The following is a 24454-nucleotide window of genomic DNA, read 5'->3' on the forward strand; positions in this document are numbered from 1 at the left end:
CTGGATTTGTGTTCAAGGTGCCAGGTCTAGTAGAACATTACCTTCGGGGGTGATCTCCCGACAGGTTTCAAATTGACTCAGTAATATTCACGTGATACTTTCAGTTAAAGCATCAGCGAATGTTCACTCTAAACGTACATTCCCACTTCTAACAACACTCATATCTTGAGTGCCTGACAAATCCTAAACAATTACACCATGATTTTTTGAAAACATTGAATTGGTTTTTTTATTATCACATAGTTGTAAATTTTGATCTAGTGATTTCAAAGTCAATTCTTACAGAGTTCTGTAGGTTTTTTATCAAATGATAAAGTGTGCAAGGGAGTTCCATTCACCTTGCACACAAGACTGGATAAGCCAAAAAAATTAAAATCGTAGGGGGAAGGTCCAAGATCCATTGGCACTAGCACTTTTCACAAAGGCCAAGGTAAGTTTTGAGGGGATTTCTGCATTGATAAATGACGAATCGGTATAACTGCGAGAACCTGTGGCAATGTGACGTTGATTGGTGATCGTATGGGGAACAAGAAGTTTGATATTGTTACCATTGGCTCTCAGTTTTCCACTGCCAATGCAACAGAACTGATAACCTGTTGTTTTCAAACATGAAGAATTGCTGAAGTGAAGTTGACATTTGCATCAGTTGGTGCTGCATCAAGTGCTGTACCGTCAGTATTAACATTTGATCTATATTCATAGCCCATTGCCTGTCCTCTCAACTCCTTGCTTGACTTTGGAGTCATCAACATAAATTGTATGTACCTTGCATAGTTGGATAAATTATTGCTAGTGCTCACCAATTTTCTATTAATGAATACATTAATTTGTCTGAACAAGCTGTGTAGGATACAGTTTCCATAGGATAGACCGTCGGCAGTGGTGGGGGTAAGGGTGTCAGATTTTTTCTTCACCACAACATTTAAATCAATAAGTGTGGATGATAAAACGATGAAATAATCTTCATTGGAAAATATTTGAAAGTGTATATTTTCCGACTGGGGTTGTTGAGGATGAAATTGTTCGTAGTAGCCGTACATCACACTGACATCAACATTCTGAGCATTGAATAGATTCAATGAGGAGATGATTGATGGATCCGATTCTTTGTGAAGGATAGGTCTTCTTAAGAGAAGAAATCTTTCTTTGATCTAACAATCTTTCCCTTCTTATTCCTCTTCTTTTTTCTTCAAAGTCGTTGTTGATGTCTTTTGCTTCCCGCCTGGGTAGAGACTGATGAGTGAATGGCGACAACGCATCCTTTTTAATCCCTTTCCATTGTTCTGAGATTTTAATTTTTCGCCAACAGTTCTTGCTGTTGCAACATATTTTCCTTAAGACTCTCGTTGAAGTGTTTACCCGATCCCCAGTCCTGTAGCGTTGAGGCAGCCAAATTTATTGCAGCCGGTACAATGTATTTTTTCTGGCAAGAAGAAATACAGAACGAAATAACCTAGCAAACCAACTACCAAGACTATAGCCAGACATTGTAGTACGGCCCTTGTAATAGTCCAACCCATGACCTAATTGATGAATACTCAGAGCAGCAACATAACAATCAGTATCAGGACAGACAAATGGAATTCTTCTATTGTTCATCTTACGCAATTGGTCGAAAATGACATGTAATGACACGCAAACCCTTTTTTATAGCTAAAAGACCACCGAGTTCACTTCTCAGTGTTCACTGACAGAGTTCCAAATACGAAGTGTTTACGGGAACGTTCAAGAGATGTCTTAAATTGTAGTGGTGAACATTGTTTTTTGTACCTTTTCTCTCTAGAAAACGTAGAAGGGGAACATCTAAATTGCCAATTCTCGACGGTTCCATAAATGAACTGAAAATTAATATACAACTGTCCGGGGAGAAACTAGGTGCATAATGTGTGCATAGATAACATATTTCATGCCATCCAAATTTGCCACTGAACCTTCATGACCGAAGTCAAAGGGTCTTACTTTAATCTCTCAAGGAGTCTCCTTTCTTAGTACGTCATATGTATTCTTGATAATACAATCGACGAGAGGAACTTCATATCTACCTTCAAATTTAATGGCAGGGAAGAGTCAAGTCAAAAAATCACTTGTTTTATTCGAGTCGTCATAGAGCAGATCAGAAACATTGGACATGAATGTCACATAGAAATGATTGGGCATTTTGTACTTCTTCAACACCTACCCAAGAATCAAATTCAGAGTTGTACCCAAGCTAGTGAACTAGCAACTGTTTCTTTCCTCTCTGTGTTCGAGTTTTTAATATTTTTTCAATGTTATAAAAACCTCTGTCTTTAACTTTTTGCAATTCATAGTCATAAAATCCTCCCAAAATCTCATCATCTTTGCTGTTTCGTAATCGATAGGTCACGGGTTTAGTCTCTAGGACTTCTGACGCTTTAAAAATTTCAGTGCATCATCTGTAATTTCATTTTTCAAAAATATTGCTTGTACGATTGATTCAGATAATTTTTTTTAATTCCACTTTCATCGCTAGACGAAGAATATTGTTTGAGAAAAATGTCAAGTGTATTGTCATCATGATGAACTTTAAGAGGACTAAGATTGGACAGGGAGCGATGAGAAAGTTGATTGTAAACATGCATTATTTTATCCAGATCATGAATAAAAGCGGCTGTATTTTTGGGTACTCAATATCTGGAAATGAGGAGACCAATGGTTTTAATCAATCGTTCAGCCAATACAGCCTTGATTGGACTATGACCATGATACAACTCTCTACCATATTTCAACAGAATTTTGTTTACATGCGGATTGACAAATTCACTCTCTTGATCTGTTTGAATTTTACTATAGGAATCTTGGCGAAGTATTGTTTCTAGAGCAATTGCAATCTCCTCTCCACGTTTAGATTTCAATGGAATTGCATAGGAGTAGCGACTCAGAATACTAATCGCAAATATAATGTACTTATAGCGTTTATTATATAGTCACTTTATCTCATCCAAAGTCATTAGATCAGCTTGCATGATTTGCAGTGTCCTTTGTTTTTCGATATTTATTACTACAAATCTACGATTTCGATGAAGAGTATAGCTCGGCCCAGTTTGAAGATATTCGTTTCCTACACTCTGTTAGACATTAGACGCATGTGAAAGTGTACTGGGGGCACAAAGACTTCCCTTCTCACCAGCATTTGCATAGATACGTTTCAGAGTCTCATCCATTTTGCATGTAAATATGTACTTCCTCTTCCACTACCCTTTTGTATACTAATACTGGTGGCGGCAGCGGTGGAAAAACGTTTTTTCTTACCCTTTAAAGTTGAATCATCATCATGATCACTGCTGTAGACTGAATTGGGTGTACTTGTTAGCATTAGCGTTTTAAAAGTATCCTTTTCGGAACTGTCATCATCATCATTATTTACTGATATCAATTCCTTTAAAAAATGTTCTGTTAAACACGAATACTTTGGGAAAGTTCAATGTGTTTTAATATTTCAGAAGATTTGTGTCAACGGATACAGTTTCCTTACGATTTGAGACAAAATCAGTTATTAGATCAATGAGATTGTAATTGCTGCTACCTAGATTGATTTGCTTGCTTTTAGCATCAACTTGAACATCACTGCTTTCATTCAAATAATTTAACAATCTTTTACCCCGCTCCTGATAGGAAACAGGTGATAAATCTTATATTTAGATGCTTCAGATAGTAATGGTGCTGCTGACACAGATGAAGTACTTGATTCTTGCGTCTTATCTGCAACGTTCGCAAAACGGATGGGTTTTATTTGATACGGTTTTTGTTTGTCAACGCGACGAAGTGCCATTTTAAAAATCAAAAATTTCTGATCATTAGGTATGCTATTGTCATTAAGGAAATCTGTAATATTACCCTCAAAAGTTTGCAGTGGAGATGGAGCCTCCTCAATTACAGTCAATTTATAAGGTTTAGCCATATTTTCTTCTAATGATGAAAGAAGAAGATTGCTAACAAGACCGGCAATTATTGGCATAAAACTGTGAAAAAACCTTCCCTGCCTGAACTAAATGTTTTTGTTTCGTTTTGACTGGTTTTTCTGTTGGACAGTGCACGAACAATGGATTGATTGTCTCTAGTCTGCTTCTTAATAGCATCTGGTAGTTTAACATTGCCTGCAGTTAAATTGAAATTTATTTCAAAAATGAGTTTAATAAATTCCGATGTGTACTGTTCCGTAAGGCCTTCCCTAATTCTTGGTTTTGAACTACTCAAAAAAGAGAACAAGTATCAATTGTGATGTAACTTCTTCAACGTCATAGTTTCAATTAATATCTTTTCCTATCGCCTACCGGCAGATATACAGTTATTTCACGATCAAAAATATTACTAACGATACGTATTTCATCAGGTGTATTTTGATTAAGGTCAATTACAATGTATCCCTATAGTTTGTTTGTTGCCTGATCGTATGCTGCAAGCAGGAATTTAGGTTGACCCGGATAAATTTGTTTGTTTAAAGTTATAAGGGAACTTGAGTCACGAACAACTTTATACACAATCTAATGAGTACAGTTCAATGCAAGAGTTCTCATACATTTACCCTGATGAAAGAAATTATGTAGGACAATGATGATGGAAATATATTCATGATGAGAACGGACTGTGAACAATTGAATCATTTCTTCAGACCATTGCTCTATCGATTCGGCCAAATTATCAACAATAAACCAATAATTTGGTTCAAATGAGTTGAATACAGAATCCAATCCTTTGATGAATTTAACTCGAGGTTTAATTGCTCTTATCCGATCATATGACTCTCGCCAAACACTATAGCAATCGCATATATTTTTTATTGACATTTGATGTTGATCTGCTGACAACAACATTTCACGTTGATTCTGAATTATTTTTATCAAAAGCTTTGTTTTCCCACTCATTGATGGACCACAGAGAAAAGCTCTGAAACGTGTTATAAACTTGTACATAATCTAAGAATCTCTCTGTCTGTATGTGCTTGCGATTCTACTCAATGAAAATTACCAACTAAGTTAAAATGCAATGGTGTACTACATTAAATGTATTTACATACAATTTTTTAACAATAATAACCAAAAATTGCGCATCAAAAAAAACCTTAATAAAATATATATTATTCAACGACAACAAATTGTATATTTACAGCAAAAAACGTACACACAAAAATCTGCTCTAAGTAATTAAAAGATACCTGTGGCGGAGCCCCCCCCCACTATTGGCTGACCGGGGTGGCTGATGGCCGTGCCCCCCGGGCTGTTTCACTTTGTTTCATTGAAGTTTACTCACACCGAGACTTTCCCCATGACTAACACACTGGCCTCGGTCGAAAGTTAAGTAGTGCCCAAGGGGGTGGGTACTCACCATCTCTACAAACATGGACCTAGTCGGAAATGATCCTCATAGCAATCTTTTCAGTATTTGCTGTAAAATTCTTTTAGTTTAACGAGCGAATTGTCAACAGTTTCGTTTATGGAATCGCGTTTTCAACAATACAATTCCTATAAATGTTCATGTCAAAATTATTTTTCATACAGTACATAGGTACTTACTTGCATAGATTTTTGATTTCCTCGTTGTGTGTCAGTATAAAGTACGCCTTCGGAATTACAAACATACCACGGGAAATAATTCCACTCCCTGTCTCTGATTTTTAAAATAGAAGTTGATTTTGTGCCCGAAGTGTCACAAGTTCCGGACAGACCTCCCCGTCCCAGTTGGTATAGTCCATCTGAGAAGGGATGATTTCGCCGTGCGCCAAATCACTGTTTATACTTTTAAAAGTAGAGAATCTGTGTCCCCATAGCAGACCTCTACTTGCCCCTTCCCAGGCCACTATGCGCTAGCCACATTGTAGTAGAATTCTAACATGAGCTTTTTCGAAATTCCCAAGATGACATTGCCTGCAGCAATATTTCTATTCAGGACAATATTACTTTTTTTCTATTCAATAGTGCCATGTCCTGGCCAATGATTGTAAAGGAAGTATAGTTTGGATCGGTAATAATTCGAGCACAATGTTCGGGATCGGTCACAACGTCACAATGACTCCTATTGCAAATAGTTTTGCACATTTTACCAAAGGCCGAATTTAAAATGAGTGTAGATTTCTTTTTCCATCTTTATTTTCGCTTCGGAACGTTTCTTGACAAAAATGTCAACAAACGTTTTCAAATACGGTTTTCGACTAAACTGGAGGGCTTTATGAATCTTTTTGACATTGGAACCGTTGTCGCACATCCATTTTAACGTCACATAATGTACGACAATATTTTTCTTCGGCAGGAGGTCGGCAATAAGTTTTTGATTTGAAGGTGTCAAATGCATTCCCTCTTCCTCGACCAATCATCTGTTGCGAGGACTCAAAGAGTGCCTAAAAACATGTGTGTTAATGCATGGAAAAACACAATCCCTTACCGAATCGTGAAGCTCCACTGGTATCTCCCTGTCAATTTAAAAAAACATCCAACCTCCCCATTGTCCTCAACCCTGCCAATGTTGGAAATCGGAGGCTTGAGGGTCATTGAGCCATTTATATTCACCGCAGGGTAGCGCGTAATGAGACATAGCCGAGGGATACAGGAAATTCATATCAAGGAACACTTCATCTGACTTTGTCCCCGTCTTCTCCAGTTGGATCAGTTTCCAAGATACGGTCCCCATGAAAAACGTACCCACCCCTCATTGACCTTTCGATAAACAATGAGCCCGATTTTTTCCTGCTAATCTTTAGGATGAGGTCCATTACCAGATCAAGAGAGGAAAAATAATACCCTCTTCAAGATTAAATTCCTCATAAATTTTGTCCGTATTTTTACCCACAATGTCCAACAGAGTGAGTACATCACTTGACAAATACAACATGCTGTAGGCAAACCCAATTTTACACCCTCCTTCTGCCCACACTAGTTTGGCAAAGTCGTATTCATCAGGAGTACATCTACGATCGTGCAGCCTGTAGTAAAACGACTCGATTGAGGGAATAGTCTCCTGGGCGACAATCTCGACTCGATTGAGGGAATAGTCTCCTTGCCGAATCTCGACATGGAGTTATAATGAGCATAAAGGATACACGCCTTTGATCGTTAACAAATCATATAAATCGTTTAAAAATTGTTGCTTGATAAGGGGGAAAGCGTTGCAGCCGTCATCGTTTTTCTGCACTTGAATCAATTCACTAAAAGATCTGGGGGAAAAGTTGAAGGAATCTAAAACACGAATTTCATTCTTGTACTCAACGCCGTCTTCAACAAATTTCACCATAAATTCCATAAAAAGCAACTTTTCTGCTGATCTAGGTATGACTGTGTAGGAAAAGCTGTCTACCACAAATGCAGCATCCACAGCTCCATTTCTTTGAAGTTATGCCATTGCTGGTAGCACATACTTCAGATCGTAGTTGGAATTGTGCGTAAAAACCGGAAGAAAGAGCTGCTGTTGAATTTTTAAATTACATTTACTATGGGTCCACCCCCCAAAGTTACTTTTCCGCGTTGAATTGGGGTCAATAAGGTGGTCGTGGTCCTGATCAGCATCTTTCGTGGCAATAGTACCCCTACAAACCCAACAAACTATCTCATTACTAGAGCACGTTGCTCCTTGTCTGATAATAACATGGGGTAGTTGACGTGACGAAATCGTCAAATAGATTTATTTGCTGTTTTTATGAGTCGCACAAGTAATTTCTCCATGCTACCCTCCTCATCCATCGTCGCAAAAAAAATCTTCCAACTGCATTTGTTATTGGAATCTCGTCGTGCATGGGCAGAGAAACAAGCTACGAGTTTGTGTTCCTTGACTATATTTGGCCTTGATGGGTCAGATATCTCCAATAGTGTTGTGTCGCAATCCAATGCTACTTTATCAATCTTCAAAAGGGAATCTGCGATTTGCAAAAAATCCAAAAAAATGAACTGCCATCGACGGATACTAGCGAACAACTGAGGAATAAAAGAAAAGAAAACAGTTCATTCACTCAAAAACAAAACGAACCAGCAATTAAATAAGTTGGAGGGCAAGAAATGCAATAATTAAAATCCGAAATCAGATGACATAGTTCTCCAATTTATTTAATTGCTGGTTTGTTTTGTGTTTGAGTGAATGAATTGTTTTTCCTTTCTTTTATTTCTCAGTTGTTGGCTAGTAACCGTTGGTGGCAGTTCATATTTTTTTGGATTTTGTGCAAATCGCTGATTTGCGCCACCTTCCACAGGACTCAATTCACTAATTGAAAATGATAGCGACGATGATTGGGTTTGGGATTTTGACATAGACAGGGTCACCAGTGCCTACCATACTTTTGTTTAAAAAAAGGTTTGACGATATATATTTCATAATGACGAAAGATAAGCCGGGGTGTAACGAAGAAAACAAATTTTAAATTATAGCGATGATGATTGTGTTTTGGATTGTACATGGGTAAGGTCATTAATACCTACCATACCTTTGAAAATCAAAAATTGGACTAGATAAATCGTTGGAAGAAAAAGAAGTTTTTGTCCCACCACTTGAACAATTAAAAGAAACAAAGGTTCGGCAATATGTCTTTCATAATGACAAAAGAAAAGCCAGGGCAAAAGAAGAAGTTTTTGTCCCACCACCTGAACAATCAAAAGAAAAAAGGTGGTCGTCAATGCCTTCCATTCCATGTAAAATCAAAAACCTGGACTAGATAAATTGTTGGAAGAAAAAAAGTTTTTGTCCCACCAACCTGAACAATTAAATGAAACAATGGTTCGGCAATATGTTTTTCATAATGACAAAAGACAAACCGAGTCAAAAGTTAAAGGTCCAATAAAAAAAAATGTCTAATTTTATAAACGCACCACTTCTAGTTTAAGGTGTATTTGGACATCATTATATCAAGAAAAGGCTCAAATTGTCTTTGTTTAGAAGACAAGCGATAGTGAGAATCTATATATAGAAGCCTACCGCGTGCCCCATACCTATGTTTAAAAAAAAGGTTCGGCGATAAGTATTTCATAATGACGAAAGATAAGCCGAGATGTAACGAACCGAGCAAATTGAAAATGATTGTAATGATGATTGGGTTTTGGATTTTGACATGGATAAGGTCATCAATACCTAGCATACTTTTTAAAATCAAAAATATGGACTGGATAAATTGTTAGAAGAAAAGGAAGTTTTTTTCCCAACACCTGAACAATTATAAGAAACAAAAGGTTTGGCGATACGCCTTTTATAAGGGCAAAAGACAAGCAAAGGCAAAAGAAGAAGTTTTTGTCGCACCATCTGAACAATTAAAATAAACTAAGGTGGTCGTCAATGCCGTCCATATCTTTGAAAATGAAAACCTGGACTAGAAAAATCGTTGGAAGAAAAAGAAGTTTTTGTCCCATCACCTGAACAATTGAAAGAAACAAAGGTTCGGCGACATGTCCTTCATAATGACTAAAGACAAGCATGGGCAAAAGAAGAAGTTTTTGTCCTACCACGTGAACAATTAAAAAAACAAAGGTGGTCGTCAATGCCTAGCCGAGGGGAAATTAAAGGTCCAATAAAAAAAATGTAATTTTACAATGGCACCACTTCTAATTTAAGGTATATTTGGACGTCATGACATCAAGAAAATGCTTAAATTGTCTGCATTTAGAAGACAAGTGACAGTGAGAATTTATGTTATGTATAGTCTACCACTCTCACAGGCCAAAGAGCCTTTGGGGGGGGGGGTCTAAAGTTCTGTAATTTTTTCTGTGTTTCTTTTAAATAAATTGATTGATTGATTGTATAGAAGCCTGCCAAGTGCCGGATTTATTTATTTATTGAAAAACCCGTCAAATCAACACACAACAAGACGGAACACTTAAAAAAAGACACAAACTACAACAAACTGAACAAAGAAAACAAATCACTGAATCACTGAATGAGCATATGGGACCATTCGTGTAGATTTCGGCGTATTTTCTATTATGCTTCGCTATTCGTCTAGCGGCAGTGACGTCAGGGTCTGCGACTTTAAATTTTTCAATTACATGCGAATTCCTATGCCATGGAGGTAGACGAAGCAAATACTTCGCAAAACGAAAATACATCGCTCTGATTTTATTATGGTCAGTTTTGGTGGGAATTTTCCAGAAGAGCGTGGCATATAAAATGTGAGGAAGAGCGATGGCGTTATACAAGCTTGCTAGAAGCAGCCGGTTGAATCGGAGTTTGCACGATACAATTGAAGCGCAAGACGCTGAAATTCGTCGTTTGAGCTGTTCGAGGAGAAGTTTTAGGGTGGGGCGGATAGACGAACAAATATAGTATATATATATATATATATATATATATATATATATATATATATATATATATATATATATATATATATATATATATATATATATATATATATATATATATATATATATATATATATATATATATATATATATGTATATATATATATATATATATATATATATATATATATATATATATATATATATATATATATATATATATATATATATATATATATATATATATATATATATATATATATATATATATATATATATATATATATATATATATATATATATATATATATATATATATATATATATATATATATATATATATATATATATATATATATATATATATATATATCTTGGTGTTCGATCTGATGTACATTTGAAATCTGATCAGCATGTGTTGTAAGTTGTATGTGCTGCTAATTTTAGTAACCCTTTCTATCTTGATTTATTTTTCTATATTTCTTTTCATTGGTCGCCACAATGTTAGCAGAATTGGAAACAGAAGTATTGTATCCCTGTTATTCATATTACTTATCCCAGAATGTATTTTCTTTATTTAGAACTAATTCATTTGTATTTTAATTTAGAAAATTCGAAAAGCATATCAACTTCAGCCAGATGCTTTTCGCCACTTGAATGATCTAATTATCATTGAAGCTCCCAAGAAGATGTCTTCAGTTTCTTTAGAAGCATTGCTTTGGTTAAAAAGGTAAATTCTTAGCTAAATTAGTTTGGCAATGTCCTCATTGGTCCTCTGAATGTTTTAAGTTTTTCTTTCCCACTTTTCAATTATATTTCTTATAATCCAGTTGCTGAAAAACAATCCTAAAATTTCAAGACCAACATTTATTTGTAGCTAAAAATTTATTCATCCTCGTAAACACGAATGGAGACATTAAACTCAAAACGAGCAAATTAAACTCAAAAGTACACCATAAAATAAATTAAAACTTAAAATGAACATAAAATAGCAAAAATCAGAGTCCTGTTTCTGTCCCCCCCCCCGATTTCCATAAAGGCTAGAGCAAAGGTGGATTTAGAGCAAAATCTGGGGGGGGGCAATGTGACAAGGCCGCCAATAACTGACCAAAATGACAAATTTGTAAAGAAAAAAAAAGTGAAAACATAAAAAAACACGGAATGAGGGAACCAGAAAAAATCTTGGGGGGGGGGGGGTAGTCGAATCCATAAACAAAAAGAATTAAAATAGGCCCATTATCGTTTCACTCTACATGTCAAAATAGTCCTTACCAAACTGTAGCCATGTCAGTACTGTAACCAGAATTACAAAACTATTAACAAACAGGCAAAAAACTAAGATTGGTGTGATAAGCATCATCACTTAGAACAAGAAGCATCCAAGAGGGAAGATGCTGCATAAAGAGGAGACAGCTGCGGTTTACAAAAGGTTACGTAAGACATTTTTAGGAAAAAATCCAACCTGAAAGTACTCTTTAGACTTTAAAACTAGTAACAGACCCAGATGTTGTCAAGAAAGTATGGGCTTCTGAAAAAGTTCCTAACCATCTGCTCCCACTGAAGAACTTAGGATCACACCAGAACCACTGTTCTCGCTTGAGATAAGCTTTGATCCACCTATAGTCGAAGAAATCTATGAACTTTCCAGAAACTGACAGATAATAATAAAACATCCTGTGAAGACTGAATCACAGCTGAAATGATTAAGTTTTCTGTGTGGTCTTTGAGGTCCAGATGGGCTGGTCTCCTAGCAATTGTGTGATCCTCGGAGAAGGTCACATTAGATTGGACACGGGATCCAAGGGTGTATCCAGGATTTTTGTTCGGGGAGGGGCATTTTTTGTCTTTGGGGGAGTACTTTTTTACGAGTCAGATAAAAACTTTGGGTGAAGAGGGGGGGATGGGTTATTTGCGCTCTAACCTGGTAACTCCCCTCTCTCGATGCGGCCTTGACAGTTCGACCCTTCAAAAAGATCGATGCATCTGTATGTGACAATCGGCATGAGATAAGTCTTCTCTCTCTAACAGGACAGCCACTTTGACACATTATTATCCGACGAATATAATAAAACAGAATCATAAACTTAGCGATGAATCACATTACTTCAGACCAACCACTCCTGCACATATCTTATATTCGCCCTCCGAATACTCACCAAAGCGTTCTGTAAATAGCGGTCCCAACTTTACATGGTAGGCTATTCATTGATTTTGAAAAAGCATTTGACTTGCTCCATAGAGAAAGTCTATGGAAGATGGTTTTCCATTATGGCATCCCATCAAAGAATAATCAAAGTAATTTCCACTCCGTATCTGAATAAGGCAGCTTGTGGTCATGCATCTGGAGGCCTAACACGACACTTCAAGGTTCTCTCAGGAGTTTGGCGAGGATAAGTCCTATCACCGTTATTCCTGTTACTCCTAGTAATTGACTATATATTTAAGAAATACAACTATTCTTTAGAATTTCAATTAAGCCTGATGGAGAATACTATTAAGACTGGAAACTCCTTATCGAAAGCCTAGGTGCCTCTAGGGATACTGGACACCCTTAGATCTAAGGTAAGGACATGTTGTAGTAAAGAAATACAAACCATTTAAGTATATTTTGTTTTCTGCAGAGCACGAATTACACCGTCCTTCAGAGGTATTCGAAGTGAATAGAAATACCACACCTAGAATACAATTAGATCTATACTTACAATAAATGATATAAAAGGCTCAAATCCCAGTATCATTTAAATTCATACGACTTTGAGGGGGAGGGGAGTGGCTTGGGCCCAGCGCTATTCATGCTATTATTTTTGCATGCCTTAGTTCAAACAGAGATAGCCTATTAGTTTACGAAAAGAATGTCCATAGACTCTTTTTAGGTAGCCTTTGATGGCAGCCATCTGATCAGTTTTAGGCTCTGAAAATTCATTATAACTTCAAAATTAAGATTGAAGAAGCCGTGTCCCTAATATTTTGTAACCATTTGTTCTATATGATGAGGGCGAAAAAGAAAATACACGGAAGGCACATTTGCTTGTTAAGTCAGCGTTTCAACCCTTAGGTGTGTCGTTGTCATTCCACCCTTTGGGTAGAATAAAATGAGCGTCCTTTCTTTTCTTTTTTTTTTGTCCGATTTGTTCTCAATGATCAAACAATTCCTCGAAATTTGACTTATATTGGTGAATTTAAGGGTTTTCTTATCTTAAGATGGATAGATAAGATGGTACATAAATAAAAAAAAACAGGACCAGCAAAAAAGCAATGAAAACTAAGTAAATGGCAAAAGAATTGCAAAATTAAAAGTATCAGAATGAAAATCCATTCATTAGTAATAAACTGAATTTGATCATAGCATGTTAAAAAAAGATGATGATGCTTTGATATGATATAACAGAGATTAGTATTTGTATGTGAACTTTCGAGTCTATCGGATTTGTAAACAGTAATTTCTTTTGCCTTTTCCAGAATGTTTGTTTGTGTGCTATCTTTTTGTTACCCTTGAGATAAGAAAAATTTATAATCAATCAAAAATGAAAACATGTTCTTTACGTGTGGTATTGAGTGTATTGAGTTATTTTATATATTTATTTCTATTTGGATTTTCCGTTAGACCCTATACTTAGAATAATAGTCTCTGGTTTTGCCAGAATAAATTTGAAATTTCATTTGGGTCAAGCTCGAAGGTTGTAAACGAAACATACATAGAAGATGGGTAAGAAAAATATCAAGAAAGCGGTTACGGAAACCTAAATGATATTACATAAATCATATTCTAGTGTAGTATTTTTGTCTTAAAAAACGAGCCTTTTAAAGATTTTTCTGTCATTTTCTCGCATTAATAAAAACCCATCCCCCCCTTGTCTACCCTCGACTACTGCTGCTGAACAATAATCGATGTATTAAGTCAAATAAATTCAACATGCTGGGAAAGTCTCCTCCATGCTTCTGAAATAACCAACTCCCAAGAAGATCTCAAATTTTTTAATCTCATTCTAGCTTAATCTGAGGTGCCTAACCTTAATTGTAATACCTTTTGAGGCATATAGTGTAATTACTATAGTTATACACATGGCCGTATCCATGGTGGGGGTTGCCCAGTTCCATCCCCTCCCCCCCCCCCAGAATTGATATCCGGCTCGTAAAAAAAAAAAATTATGTGGAAATTCTTTATCCAGAAGGTGTGGTCAAGCCACTGTGTACCCATAGACGTATTATTAAATGGAAACTAGACCGCATGGGATTTTGAAATTAAAAGTTCTAGATCAGTTTTTAAGATTCAAAAGAGATAGGAGTGCAACTGCCCCCCCCCCCTCTACGCCCTTTTTGTCCCCAAATACATCCGATAAAAAATTTGAGATAGCCATTTTGTTAAAAATATTTCAAAGATTGTATAATAAAAACTCCAGTGTCAACACAACCACCCAGGGCCGGGGGGTAGGCGTTTCAAATTATGTCTTGGGGGCAAATATGGTTCTAATAGAAGGGATGCTCTTATAAACTTCAGAGACGGCTCATTTGATTGGAAATTAAAAGTTTTAGTTTATTATTTCAGATTCAAAAGATATCGGAGGGCAACTAATCCCACGCCTTTTTTTCCCCAAATTCATCAGTTAAAAAATTTGAGATAGCCGTTTTGTTAAAAATAGTTCAAAGGTCAGATAGCAAAAGCTTCGGTGTCGACACAACCCCCCAGGGCTCCGGTGTCGACACAACCCACCAGGGCTTGGGGGCAGGCGTTATAAGTTATGACCTGGGGGCATATATGGCTCTTATGGAAGGGATGCTTGTATAAACTTCAGAGAGGGCTCATTTGATTCAATATTAAAAGTTCTATTTGACTTTTTAAGAATCAAAAGTGATTGGGGACAGCTAGCCCCCTCCCACTACGCCTATTTTCCTCAAAGGTCAGATACAAAAAGCTCCGGTGTCGACAAAGCCCCCCAGGGCCCGGAGGCAGGCTTTTTAAGTTATACCCTGGGGGCATATATGGTTCTTGTGGAAGGGATTCTCGTATAAACTTCAGAGAGGGCTCATTTGATTGGAAATTGAAAGTTCTAGTTCAGTTTAAAGAGACAAAACTGATCGGAGAGCAGCTAGTCCCCCACGCTCTATTCCCCCCCAATACATAAGATAAAAATTTTGAGATAGCTGTTAAAAAATAGTTCAAAGTTCAGATAAGAAAAATTCCAGTGACGATACAACCCCCCAGGCCCCGGGGGCACGCGTTGTAAGTTATGCCCTGGTGGTACTTATGGTTCTTTTGGAAGGGATGCTCGTATAAACTTCAGGGAGGCCTCATTTGTTTGTAAATCGAAAGTTCTATTTCACTTTTTAATAGTCAAAAGAGATCGGAGGGCAAATAGCTCCCCCCCCCCTCCCCTCCTTGCCCTTTTTCCCCAAATGTATCAAATAAAAATTTTGAGATAGCGATATTGCTAAAAATAGTTAATAGGTTAGATAACAAAAACTCTGGTGTCAACATAACCTCCATGGGGCAGGCGTTGTAAATTATTCCCTGAGGACATATATGGTTCTTACAGAAGGGATGCTCGTATAAACTTCAGAGAGGGCTCATTTGTTTGGAAAGTGAAAGCTCTAGTTATTTTTTAAGACTCAAAAGAGATCGGAGGGCAACTAGTACCCCCCACGCGCCCTTTTTTCCACTAATGCATCAGATAGAAATTTTGAGATATCCATTTTGTTAGAAATAGTTAAAAGGTTAGATAACAAAACTCTGGTGTCGACACAACCCCCCAGGGCCCGGGGGCAGTCATTGTAAGTTATGCCCTGGGGGCATATATGGGTCTTATGGAAGGATTACTCGTATAAACTTCGGAAGGGGTTCATTTGTTTGAAATTGAACTTTCTAGTTTATCTTTTAAGAGTCAAAAGAGATTCAAGAGCAACTAGCCCCCCCCCTCACGTCCTTTTCCCCAAACCATTCTGATAAAAATTTGGATAGCCCTTTTCTTAAAAGTAGTTCAAACATAAGATAACAAAAACTTCGATGTCGACACAACCCCCCAAGGCCCAGGGGCAGGCGTTGTAAATTATGCCCTGGGGGCATACATGGTTCTTTTGGAAGAGATGTTCGTATTAACTTCAGAGAGGGCTAATTTGTTTAGAAATTGAAAGTTCTAGTTCAATTTTTAGAGTCAACAGTGATCGGGGGGCAACTAGCCCCCCCCACGCCCCTTTTTTCTCAAATGCAAAAAAGAGTTAAAGTGTCAGATAAAAAAAACTCCGGTGTCGATACAACCCTCCAGGGCCTGGGGGCAGGCGTTGTAAGTTATTCCCTGGGGGCTTATATGGTTCTTATGAAAGGGATGCTCGAATAAACTTCAGAGATGGCTCATTTGAATAGAAATTGAAAGCTTTAGTTCACTGTTTAAGAGTCAAAAGAGGTCGGAGGGCAACTAGCCCCCCCGCCCTTTTTCCCCAAATTCATCCGATACAAATTTTTAGATATCAATTTTTTTATAGTTCAGAGGTCAGGTTACAAAACTCCGGTGTCGACACAATCCCCCAGGGACCGGGGGCAGGCGTTGTAAGTTATGTCCATGGGGCATATATGGTTCTTATGGAAGGGATACTCGTATAAACTACAGAGAGGGCTCATTTGATTGGAAATTGAAAGTTCTAGTTCACTTTTAAGAGTCAAAACTGATCGGAGAGCAGCTAGTCCCCCACGCTCTTTTCCCCCCCAATACATAAGATAAAAATTTTGAGATAGCTGTTAAAAAATAGTTCAAAGTTCAGATAAGAAAAATTCCAGTGACGATACAACCCCCCAGGCCCCGGGGGCACACGTTGTAAGTTATGCCCTGGTGGTACTTATGGTTCTTTTGGAAGGGATGCTCGTATAAACTTCAGGGAGGCCTCATTTGTTTGTAAATCGAAAGTTCTATTTCACTTTTTAATAGTCAAAAGAGATCGGAGGGCAAATAGCTCCCCCACCCCTCCTTGCCCTTTTTCCCAAAATGTATCAAATAAAAATTTTGAGATAGCGATATTGCTAAAAATAGTTAAGAGGTGAGATAACAAAAACTCTGGTGTCAACATAACCTCCATGGGGCAGGCGTTGTAAATTATTCCCTGAGGACATATATGGTTCTTACAGAAGGGATGCTCGTATAAACTTCAGAGAGGGCTCATTTGTTTGGAAAGTAAAAGCTCTAGTTATTTTTTAAGACTCAAAAGAGATCGGAGGGCAACTAGTACCCCCCACGCGCCCTTTTTTCCACTAATGCATCAGATAGAAATTTTGTGATAGCCAATTTGTTAAAAATAGTTAAAAGGTTAGATAACAAAACTCTAGTGTCGACACAACCCCCCAGGGCCCGAGGGCAGTCATTGTAAGTTATGCCCTGGGGGCATAGATGGGTCTTATGGAAGGGTTACTCGTATAAACTTCGGAAGGGGTTCATTTGTTTGAAATTGAACTTTCTAGTTTATCTTTTAAGAGTCAAAAGAGATTCAAGAGCAACTAGCCCCCCCCCTCACGTCCTTTTCCCCAAACCATTCTGATAAAAATTTTGATAGCCCTTTTCTTAAAAGTAGTTCAAACATAAGATAACAAAAACTTCGATGTCGACACAACCCCCCACGGCCCAGGGGCAGGCGTTGTAAATTATGCCCTGGGGGCATACATGGTTCTTTTGGAAGAGATGTTCGTATTAACTTCAGAGAGGGCTAATTTGTTTAGAAATTGAAAGTTCTAGTTCAATTTTTAGAGTCAAAAGAGATCGGGGGGCAACTAGCCCCCCCCCCACGCCCCTTTTTTCTCAAATGCAAAAAAGTGTTAAAAGGTCAGATAAAAAAAAAACTCCGGTGTCGATACAACCCTCCAGGGCCTGGGGGCAGGTGTTGTAAGTTATTCCCGGGGGCTTATATGGTTCTTATGAAAGGGATGCTCGAATAAACTTCAGAGATGGCTCATTTGAATAGAAATTGAAAGCTTTAGTTCACTTTTTAATATTCAAAAGAGGTCGGAGGGCAACTAGTCCCCCCCCGCCCTTTTTCCCCAAATTCAACTGATACAAATTTTGAGATATCCATTTTTTTTTTTATAGTTCATAGGTCAGGTTACAAAACTCCGGTGTCAACACAATCCCCCAGGGACCGGGGGTAGGCATTGTAAGTTATGTCCATGGGGCATATATGGTTCTTATGGAAGGGATACTCGTATAAACTTCAGAGAGGGCTCATTTGATTGGAAATTGAAAGTTCTAGTTCACTTTTAAGAGTCAAAAGAGATCCGAGGGCCACTAGCCGCCTAGCGCTTTTTTCCCCAAATTCATCCGAAATAAATGTTTAGATAGCCATTTTTTTAAATAGTTCAAACATCAGATAACGAAATTCCAAGGTCGACGCAACCCCCCCCCCCAGATTTTAATTACAATGTTTTTGACCTAGCTTGGGTAAAACTCAATGATGCTCAGCCTCTCTTGTCGTGACGTGGGAGCGAAATTGTCCTATTCCGTGAGAAAGCAAAATTTGGGAAATTTTCTACCATTTAGTACAATTTTCCTGTTCAGTTGAATAGCCTATGCAGAGTCTGTACGGCTCTCTGTTTCTTAGCAGCAACAATTCAGTTTTATCCTGATCGATATAACAGCTCTTTTCCTGAGCGCGAAATGAACTTATTCCTCCTTTTTCGCTCTCATTAACGGCCGAAGGAAATATTAATCTATACAATTTTATTAACCGGCCTAAAAAGTGTACAACATCTTCATCTTTTTTTTTTTTTTTTTTTTTTAAGAGTGAGCTTTTGAGCTGCAGAACAATTTCACTCTCAGGTTGCAATATGATGCCATAGGAGTTTGACTAACGGCTAAACTTAGGCGCTTTACGCTGTGTTCCTAATTCTCAAGTCCTTTCCATTCAACTTTTCTTGCCTATGCTTTTCATATTTTACTTTTGGCTGGTCAGCCCCTACTTCTTCCTCTGACTTTTCTGATCTTTTGCTTGTGTGACTCGCGCGTGGCTTCTGTATAGCCGTCCTAACCAGTTCAGTTCACCTTTTACTTAGGCCCTAGCCTATACACATCTGCTATTTCTACGGTTTTTCTTGCTGAGCTTACTTCAGTTCTTCTCAGGTGAACTCTAAGGCCGTAAAGCGGTTTTGCGAAAAATTTCTCGAGAAGGATCTTTTCAAGAACTTCAGAAAAATGATCCTGTAACTCTCTTAGATCTTAAACCTGTGAAAGTACTACTGTGTGGCCATTTTATTGACTAGAAGTCAGAGAGAAACACATTCTCCAATCGTTCTAGTTTCTCCCTATGCTCTTTATTCCCTATCATTTTCTCCTTTATCCTTTTCTCTCCACTCCACCCTCTTTTCTTCATTTTGATGAGCTTGTATTAATTGCAGTATTTTGCCGTAAGTCATTACTTGGCTCAGCCGACCTATTTTGTTGTGCTGCACAACTATTGCTACTGAGCAGAAATTCTGTTTGACTCATTGGAAATCTTTGTAAGGGGCTTAATATGAATTTTTCCAAAATGAAACGCTAGTAAGGAGGGAATTATTATAACCTCGCCTTTAAATAAATTGGAATAAATTGCCTTTAGCAATTTACAATGAAAAATATTCTTAACCTGTCGTCGAAGGATTTTTGATGATAGTCATAGTCAGAACATCTGGAGAATTCTGTACATCGTTTGCATAGTTTTATGACACATTGACATTCTGATGAGCCAGGATAATTGTGGTTACAGTTATTTCATGGATTAATCATGAGGAAGCATAAGAATAGAATCTCTTAAGTACTCTCATACAAATAGAAGTAATAGGGGACCAAGCTTCGGTCGGTGAACAGAAAGATTTCTTTTTAATCTTTTTCACAAAATAACTTTTATTTTATTTTGTTTATCATGAAAAGTAAAACTCTGAGGTTATTGGACGTCTAGGTATTTGTGACGATGGAAAATATTTGCCCAAAATCAATTAAGGCCCTAAACGAATTTTCCCAAAGTCGTGATCTATCTAGATCATTTTTTTCACACCGGAAAACGAAATCATTTAACATTTCAATGCCAACAATCTTATTAATGGAACAATAATCACCGATTTGAGCTTGCTGGATTTTTTTTTTTTACTTTAAAACTGAACCATATGTTTTTCCTCTCTGTTGTTACTTTCTTAAGCATTTCAATCAATTTATAACTTTAGTTTTTTTCCTTTTTTAGAGGCCTTGAATTTATTTTCGTGTTCTTGAATGCTATAGTTGAAGATAAGGAAACTCCACCTTCTGAAAATGTATCTGTATTTTGTTGCAACGCATATGAAAAAACCCTGAAGCCCTACCATGGATGGATTGTTCAATCCCTATTTCAGGTACTAATTAGTCTTTGCCATAAATTCTTGCTTTAACCACTGTTTTGTGAAGAATAAAAAGATATTAGAATTCAATATCAATTTTTTCTGTGATGTTAAACGAAACACTTACCTTAGTTCCTTAGTTCCTTTTGTGCAATAATCCATTAATCCGCGTGCAAGTTTAATCATAATTGCAAGAAGTACAATCTGACTTGCTGACTTGATAATTCAAGGGGAGAGAAAGAGCCACCAGTCATTTCTCCTGTGTGCCGCCGCCCAGACAACTTTCCAAGAGACATGGACTATGAATTGGATTAGTTTCTTGTACCTGTGGTAAATGCAACAAAGCGTATGTTTTGGTCTTCCTCTTTGTCAAGTATCCTCCAGCTGCTACTCCAGCATCGTTCTGGGGAGTCTAAATACCAGGGGATCTTTTTTTTAAGATTACTCTTTTATAAAAAAAAAGAAATTTGAAGTGAAGAGTTCTTTTTCTGCAAATTTTGTAATGCAACTAAAAAAATGTAAAAAACACGGCACTGGACTTTACTACACACCTCACCGGTGGTACTGATCTCCGTTTCTTGGCCCATCACTCAGAAAGTGTAATGGTATTCTGTGCTCTGTGTTAATGTCCTGTTCCAGCCGTCCTGTGCTTTCACTCACCCTTCCCGTTTGACTTTCTCAGGATTTCTCCTGGTACCCATTTGGAGCTGGATTGACTCAGGCTAAGCTTACAGAGTCAAACCAGTGGCCCTCCTTCGTATAAACTTCAGAGAGGGCTCATTTGATTGGAAATTGAAAGTTCTAGTTCAGTTTAAAGAGACAAAACTGATCGGAGAGCAGCTAGTCCCCCACGCTCTTTTTCCCCCCAATGCATAAGATAAAAATTTTGAGATAGCTGTTAAAAAATAGTTCAAAGTTCAGATAAGAAAAATTTCAGTGACGATACAACCCCCCAGGGCCCGGGGGTACGCGTTGTAAGTTATGCCCTGGTGGTATTTATGGTTCTTTTGGAAGGGATGCTCGTATAAACTTCAGGGTGGCCTCATTTGTTTGTAAATCGAAAGTTCTATTTCACTTTTTAATAGTCAAAAGAGATCGGAGGGCAAATAGCTCCCCCCTCCCCTCCTTGCCCTTTTTCCCCAAATGTATCAAATAAAAATTTTGAGATAGCGATATTGCTAAAAATAGTTAATAGGTTAGATAACAAAAACTCTGGTGTCAACATAACCTCCATGGGGCAGGCGTTGTAAATTATTCCCTGAGGACATATATGGCTCTTACAGAAGGGATGCTCGTAAAAACTTCAGAGAGGTTTCATTTGTTTGGAAAGTGAAAGCTCTAGTTATTTTTTAAGACTCAAAAGAGATCGGAGGGCAACTAGTACCCCCCACGCGCCCTTTTTTCCACTAATGCATCAGATAGAAATTTTGAGATATCCATTTTGTTAGAAATAGTTAAAAGGTTAGATAACAAAACTCTGGTGTCGACACAACCCCCCAGGGCCCGCGGGCAGTCATTGTAAGTTATGCCCTGGGGGCATATATGGGTCTTATGGAAGGGTTACTCGTATAAACTTCGGAAGGGGTTCATTTTTTTGAAATTGAACTTTCTAGTTTATCTTTTAAGAGTCAAAAGAGATTCAAGAGCAACTAGCCCCCCCCCTCACGTCCTTTTCCCCAAACCATTCTGATAAAAATTTTGATAGCCCTTTTCTTAAAAGTAGTTCAAACATCAGATAACAAAAACTTCAATGTCGACACAACCCCCCAAGGCCCAGGGGCAGGCGTTGTAAATTATGCCCTGGGGGCATACATGGTTCTTTTGGAAGAGATGTTCGTATTAACTTCAGAGAGGGCTAATTTGTTTAGAAATTGAAAGTTCTAGTTCAATTTTTAGAGTCAAAAGAGATCGGGGGGCAACTAGCCCCCCCCACGCCCCTTTTTTCTCAAATGCAAAAATGTGTTCAAAGGTCAGATAAAAAAAAAACTCCGGGGTCGATACAACCCTCCAGGACCTGGGGGCCGGTGTTGTAAGTTATTCCCTGGGGGCTTATATGGTTCTTATGAAAGGGATGCTCGAATAAACTTCAGAGATGGCTCATTTGAATAGAAATTGAAAGCTTTAGTTCACTGTTTAAGAGTCAAAAGAGGTTGGAGGGCAACTAGTCCCCCCCCGCCCTTTTTCCCCAAACTCATCCGATACAAATTTTTAGATAGCAATTTTTTTATAGTTCATAGGTCAGGTTACAAAACTCCGGTGTCAACACAATCCCCCAGGGACTGGGGGCAGGCCTTGTAAGTTATGTCCATGGGGCATATATGGTTCTTATGGAGCGACATGAAAATTTAAAACGAACAGAAATCATTCCGTATATGAAAGGGACTGTCCCCTACTCAACACCCCACTCTTTACGCTAAAGTTTGACTCTTTGTCACAACTCTACTTTTTGGAACAACAAAAAACTTTAGCGTAAAGAGTGGGGCGTTGAGGAAGGGACAGCCTCTTTCATATATGGAGTAATTTCTGTTTGTTTTAAGTTTTAATGTTGTTCCTTTCTTTCAGTTAAAAAAACTTGTTTTTTTTTATTTAATGATAAAACAAGACGATCTGTTTAATGAAACTGTTCACTTATCTAATATTGTCCCGCCATACTCAGGGGTTGTTATTGTAAGTTTCAGAATGGCACATTGGTATCTCAAGACACAAATCCAGTTGATGATTTGACCTGTGTAAACTCGTGAACTAATCCATTGCTTGTTGTACCATTCTTTGTTGACAGAATTATTATTTGCATTGGCACAGGATGATGAGACTGTTCAATCACTGAGGGAATTCTACAAATTGACAACTGAACTGGTGAGGGATCAGATCTGAGTTCTCGTATTGTTAGCTAATAATTCTGGATTTGTATGGTAGATTCTTGAGTCCTTCGATGTGTTGTGCCGCTTGCCTTTGGACTGACAAATGTGCCTTTAAAAATGTATATATAAAGCTGTTCTAGAGCCATTGCTGGTGCATTAGGCGTCGAAGTGACGTTTCAGTTGCTGGGACGTTTTTAAAGGAATAAGCTGCAAGCCTGTCGCCCAACCTTGCTGTAGCGGCGATCGATCCCTGGGCCCTCTATTGCCAACCAGAACGTCAATTCACTGTGCTACCACAGGGTAACACGTCTTTGAAGTTTATTTATTTACAGGATTGAAATGCACATACAAAATTCCAATTGGAGTTAAATTTAACTCTTTAGTTAGTTTTGATGTGACTGATTGACCCCCTAAAAGATCTTATAATGATGCAAAGTGTTTGGTTGGCTGCTGGATCTGTAGTCTAGGCTTGCTGATTGAATGTTGGTTGATGGCCTACAAGCACGCCTCCCTACGCATTGCTGCTGATTACTTAAGTCTTCTTCCCACAATCAGAATTATAAAATACTGTTGTCCATGGTTTATTTACAATTAAATGACTTCTTTCTCTTGTTACCTGTAGGGTAGAAAATTTTCAGTCAAAGAATTTAAAAATAGTACTTCTAAACATATGCATGGTGATCCTTGTAAATTGTAATTTGAATGATTGTTCATTACACTACCCTATAAAGGTACCCTGCATTTGAGCTTATGACTTTTCGACTTTGTTTCTTCATTAATTTATTATATTGACCAATTTTCTCTTTTTAGCTTTGTTCGAAGGCCTGTCCTTATAGAAAAAAATTATTGAAAGCTATTGCACTGCAGCAAGATGGAATGGAAGATGTTGTCATTGAAGAAGCTAAAATATATTTAGGGTTGTTGAAACAGGATCTAGATGTAATAAACAAACTTTATGCTCAGTATGATCTCAACGACAAAAGAATTGTTTGATTTTAGTTATTTCTGACTGCTCGATTATTTTGGAACAATAAATGCTCCGTATCTTA

General features: G+C 37.6%; 1 protein-coding gene across 1 annotated transcript in view; it reads left to right on the top strand.

The window, feature by feature from the left end:
- The window catches only part of LOC148954439 (glycolipid transfer protein), a 125091-nt gene extending 100637 nt beyond the window's left edge, over positions 1-24454 (top strand). Inside the window, exons 3-5 of the mRNA XM_089087089.1 lie at positions 10835-10956; positions 20412-20559; positions 24216-24454. Coding sequence (XP_088943215.1) covers positions 10835-10956; positions 20412-20559; positions 24216-24398 — 453 coding nt within the window. The 3' untranslated portion in view covers positions 24399-24454. The remainder of the gene's footprint in view (positions 1-10834; positions 10957-20411; positions 20560-24215) is intronic.

Source organism: Artemia sp. Qi Xiang Cuo, chromosome 3 (assembly GCF_049724085.1).
Source record: "Artemia sp. Qi Xiang Cuo chromosome 3, ASM4972408v1, whole genome shotgun sequence".
Taxonomy (NCBI): Eukaryota; Metazoa; Arthropoda; class Branchiopoda; order Anostraca; family Artemiidae; genus Artemia; species Artemia sp. Qi Xiang Cuo.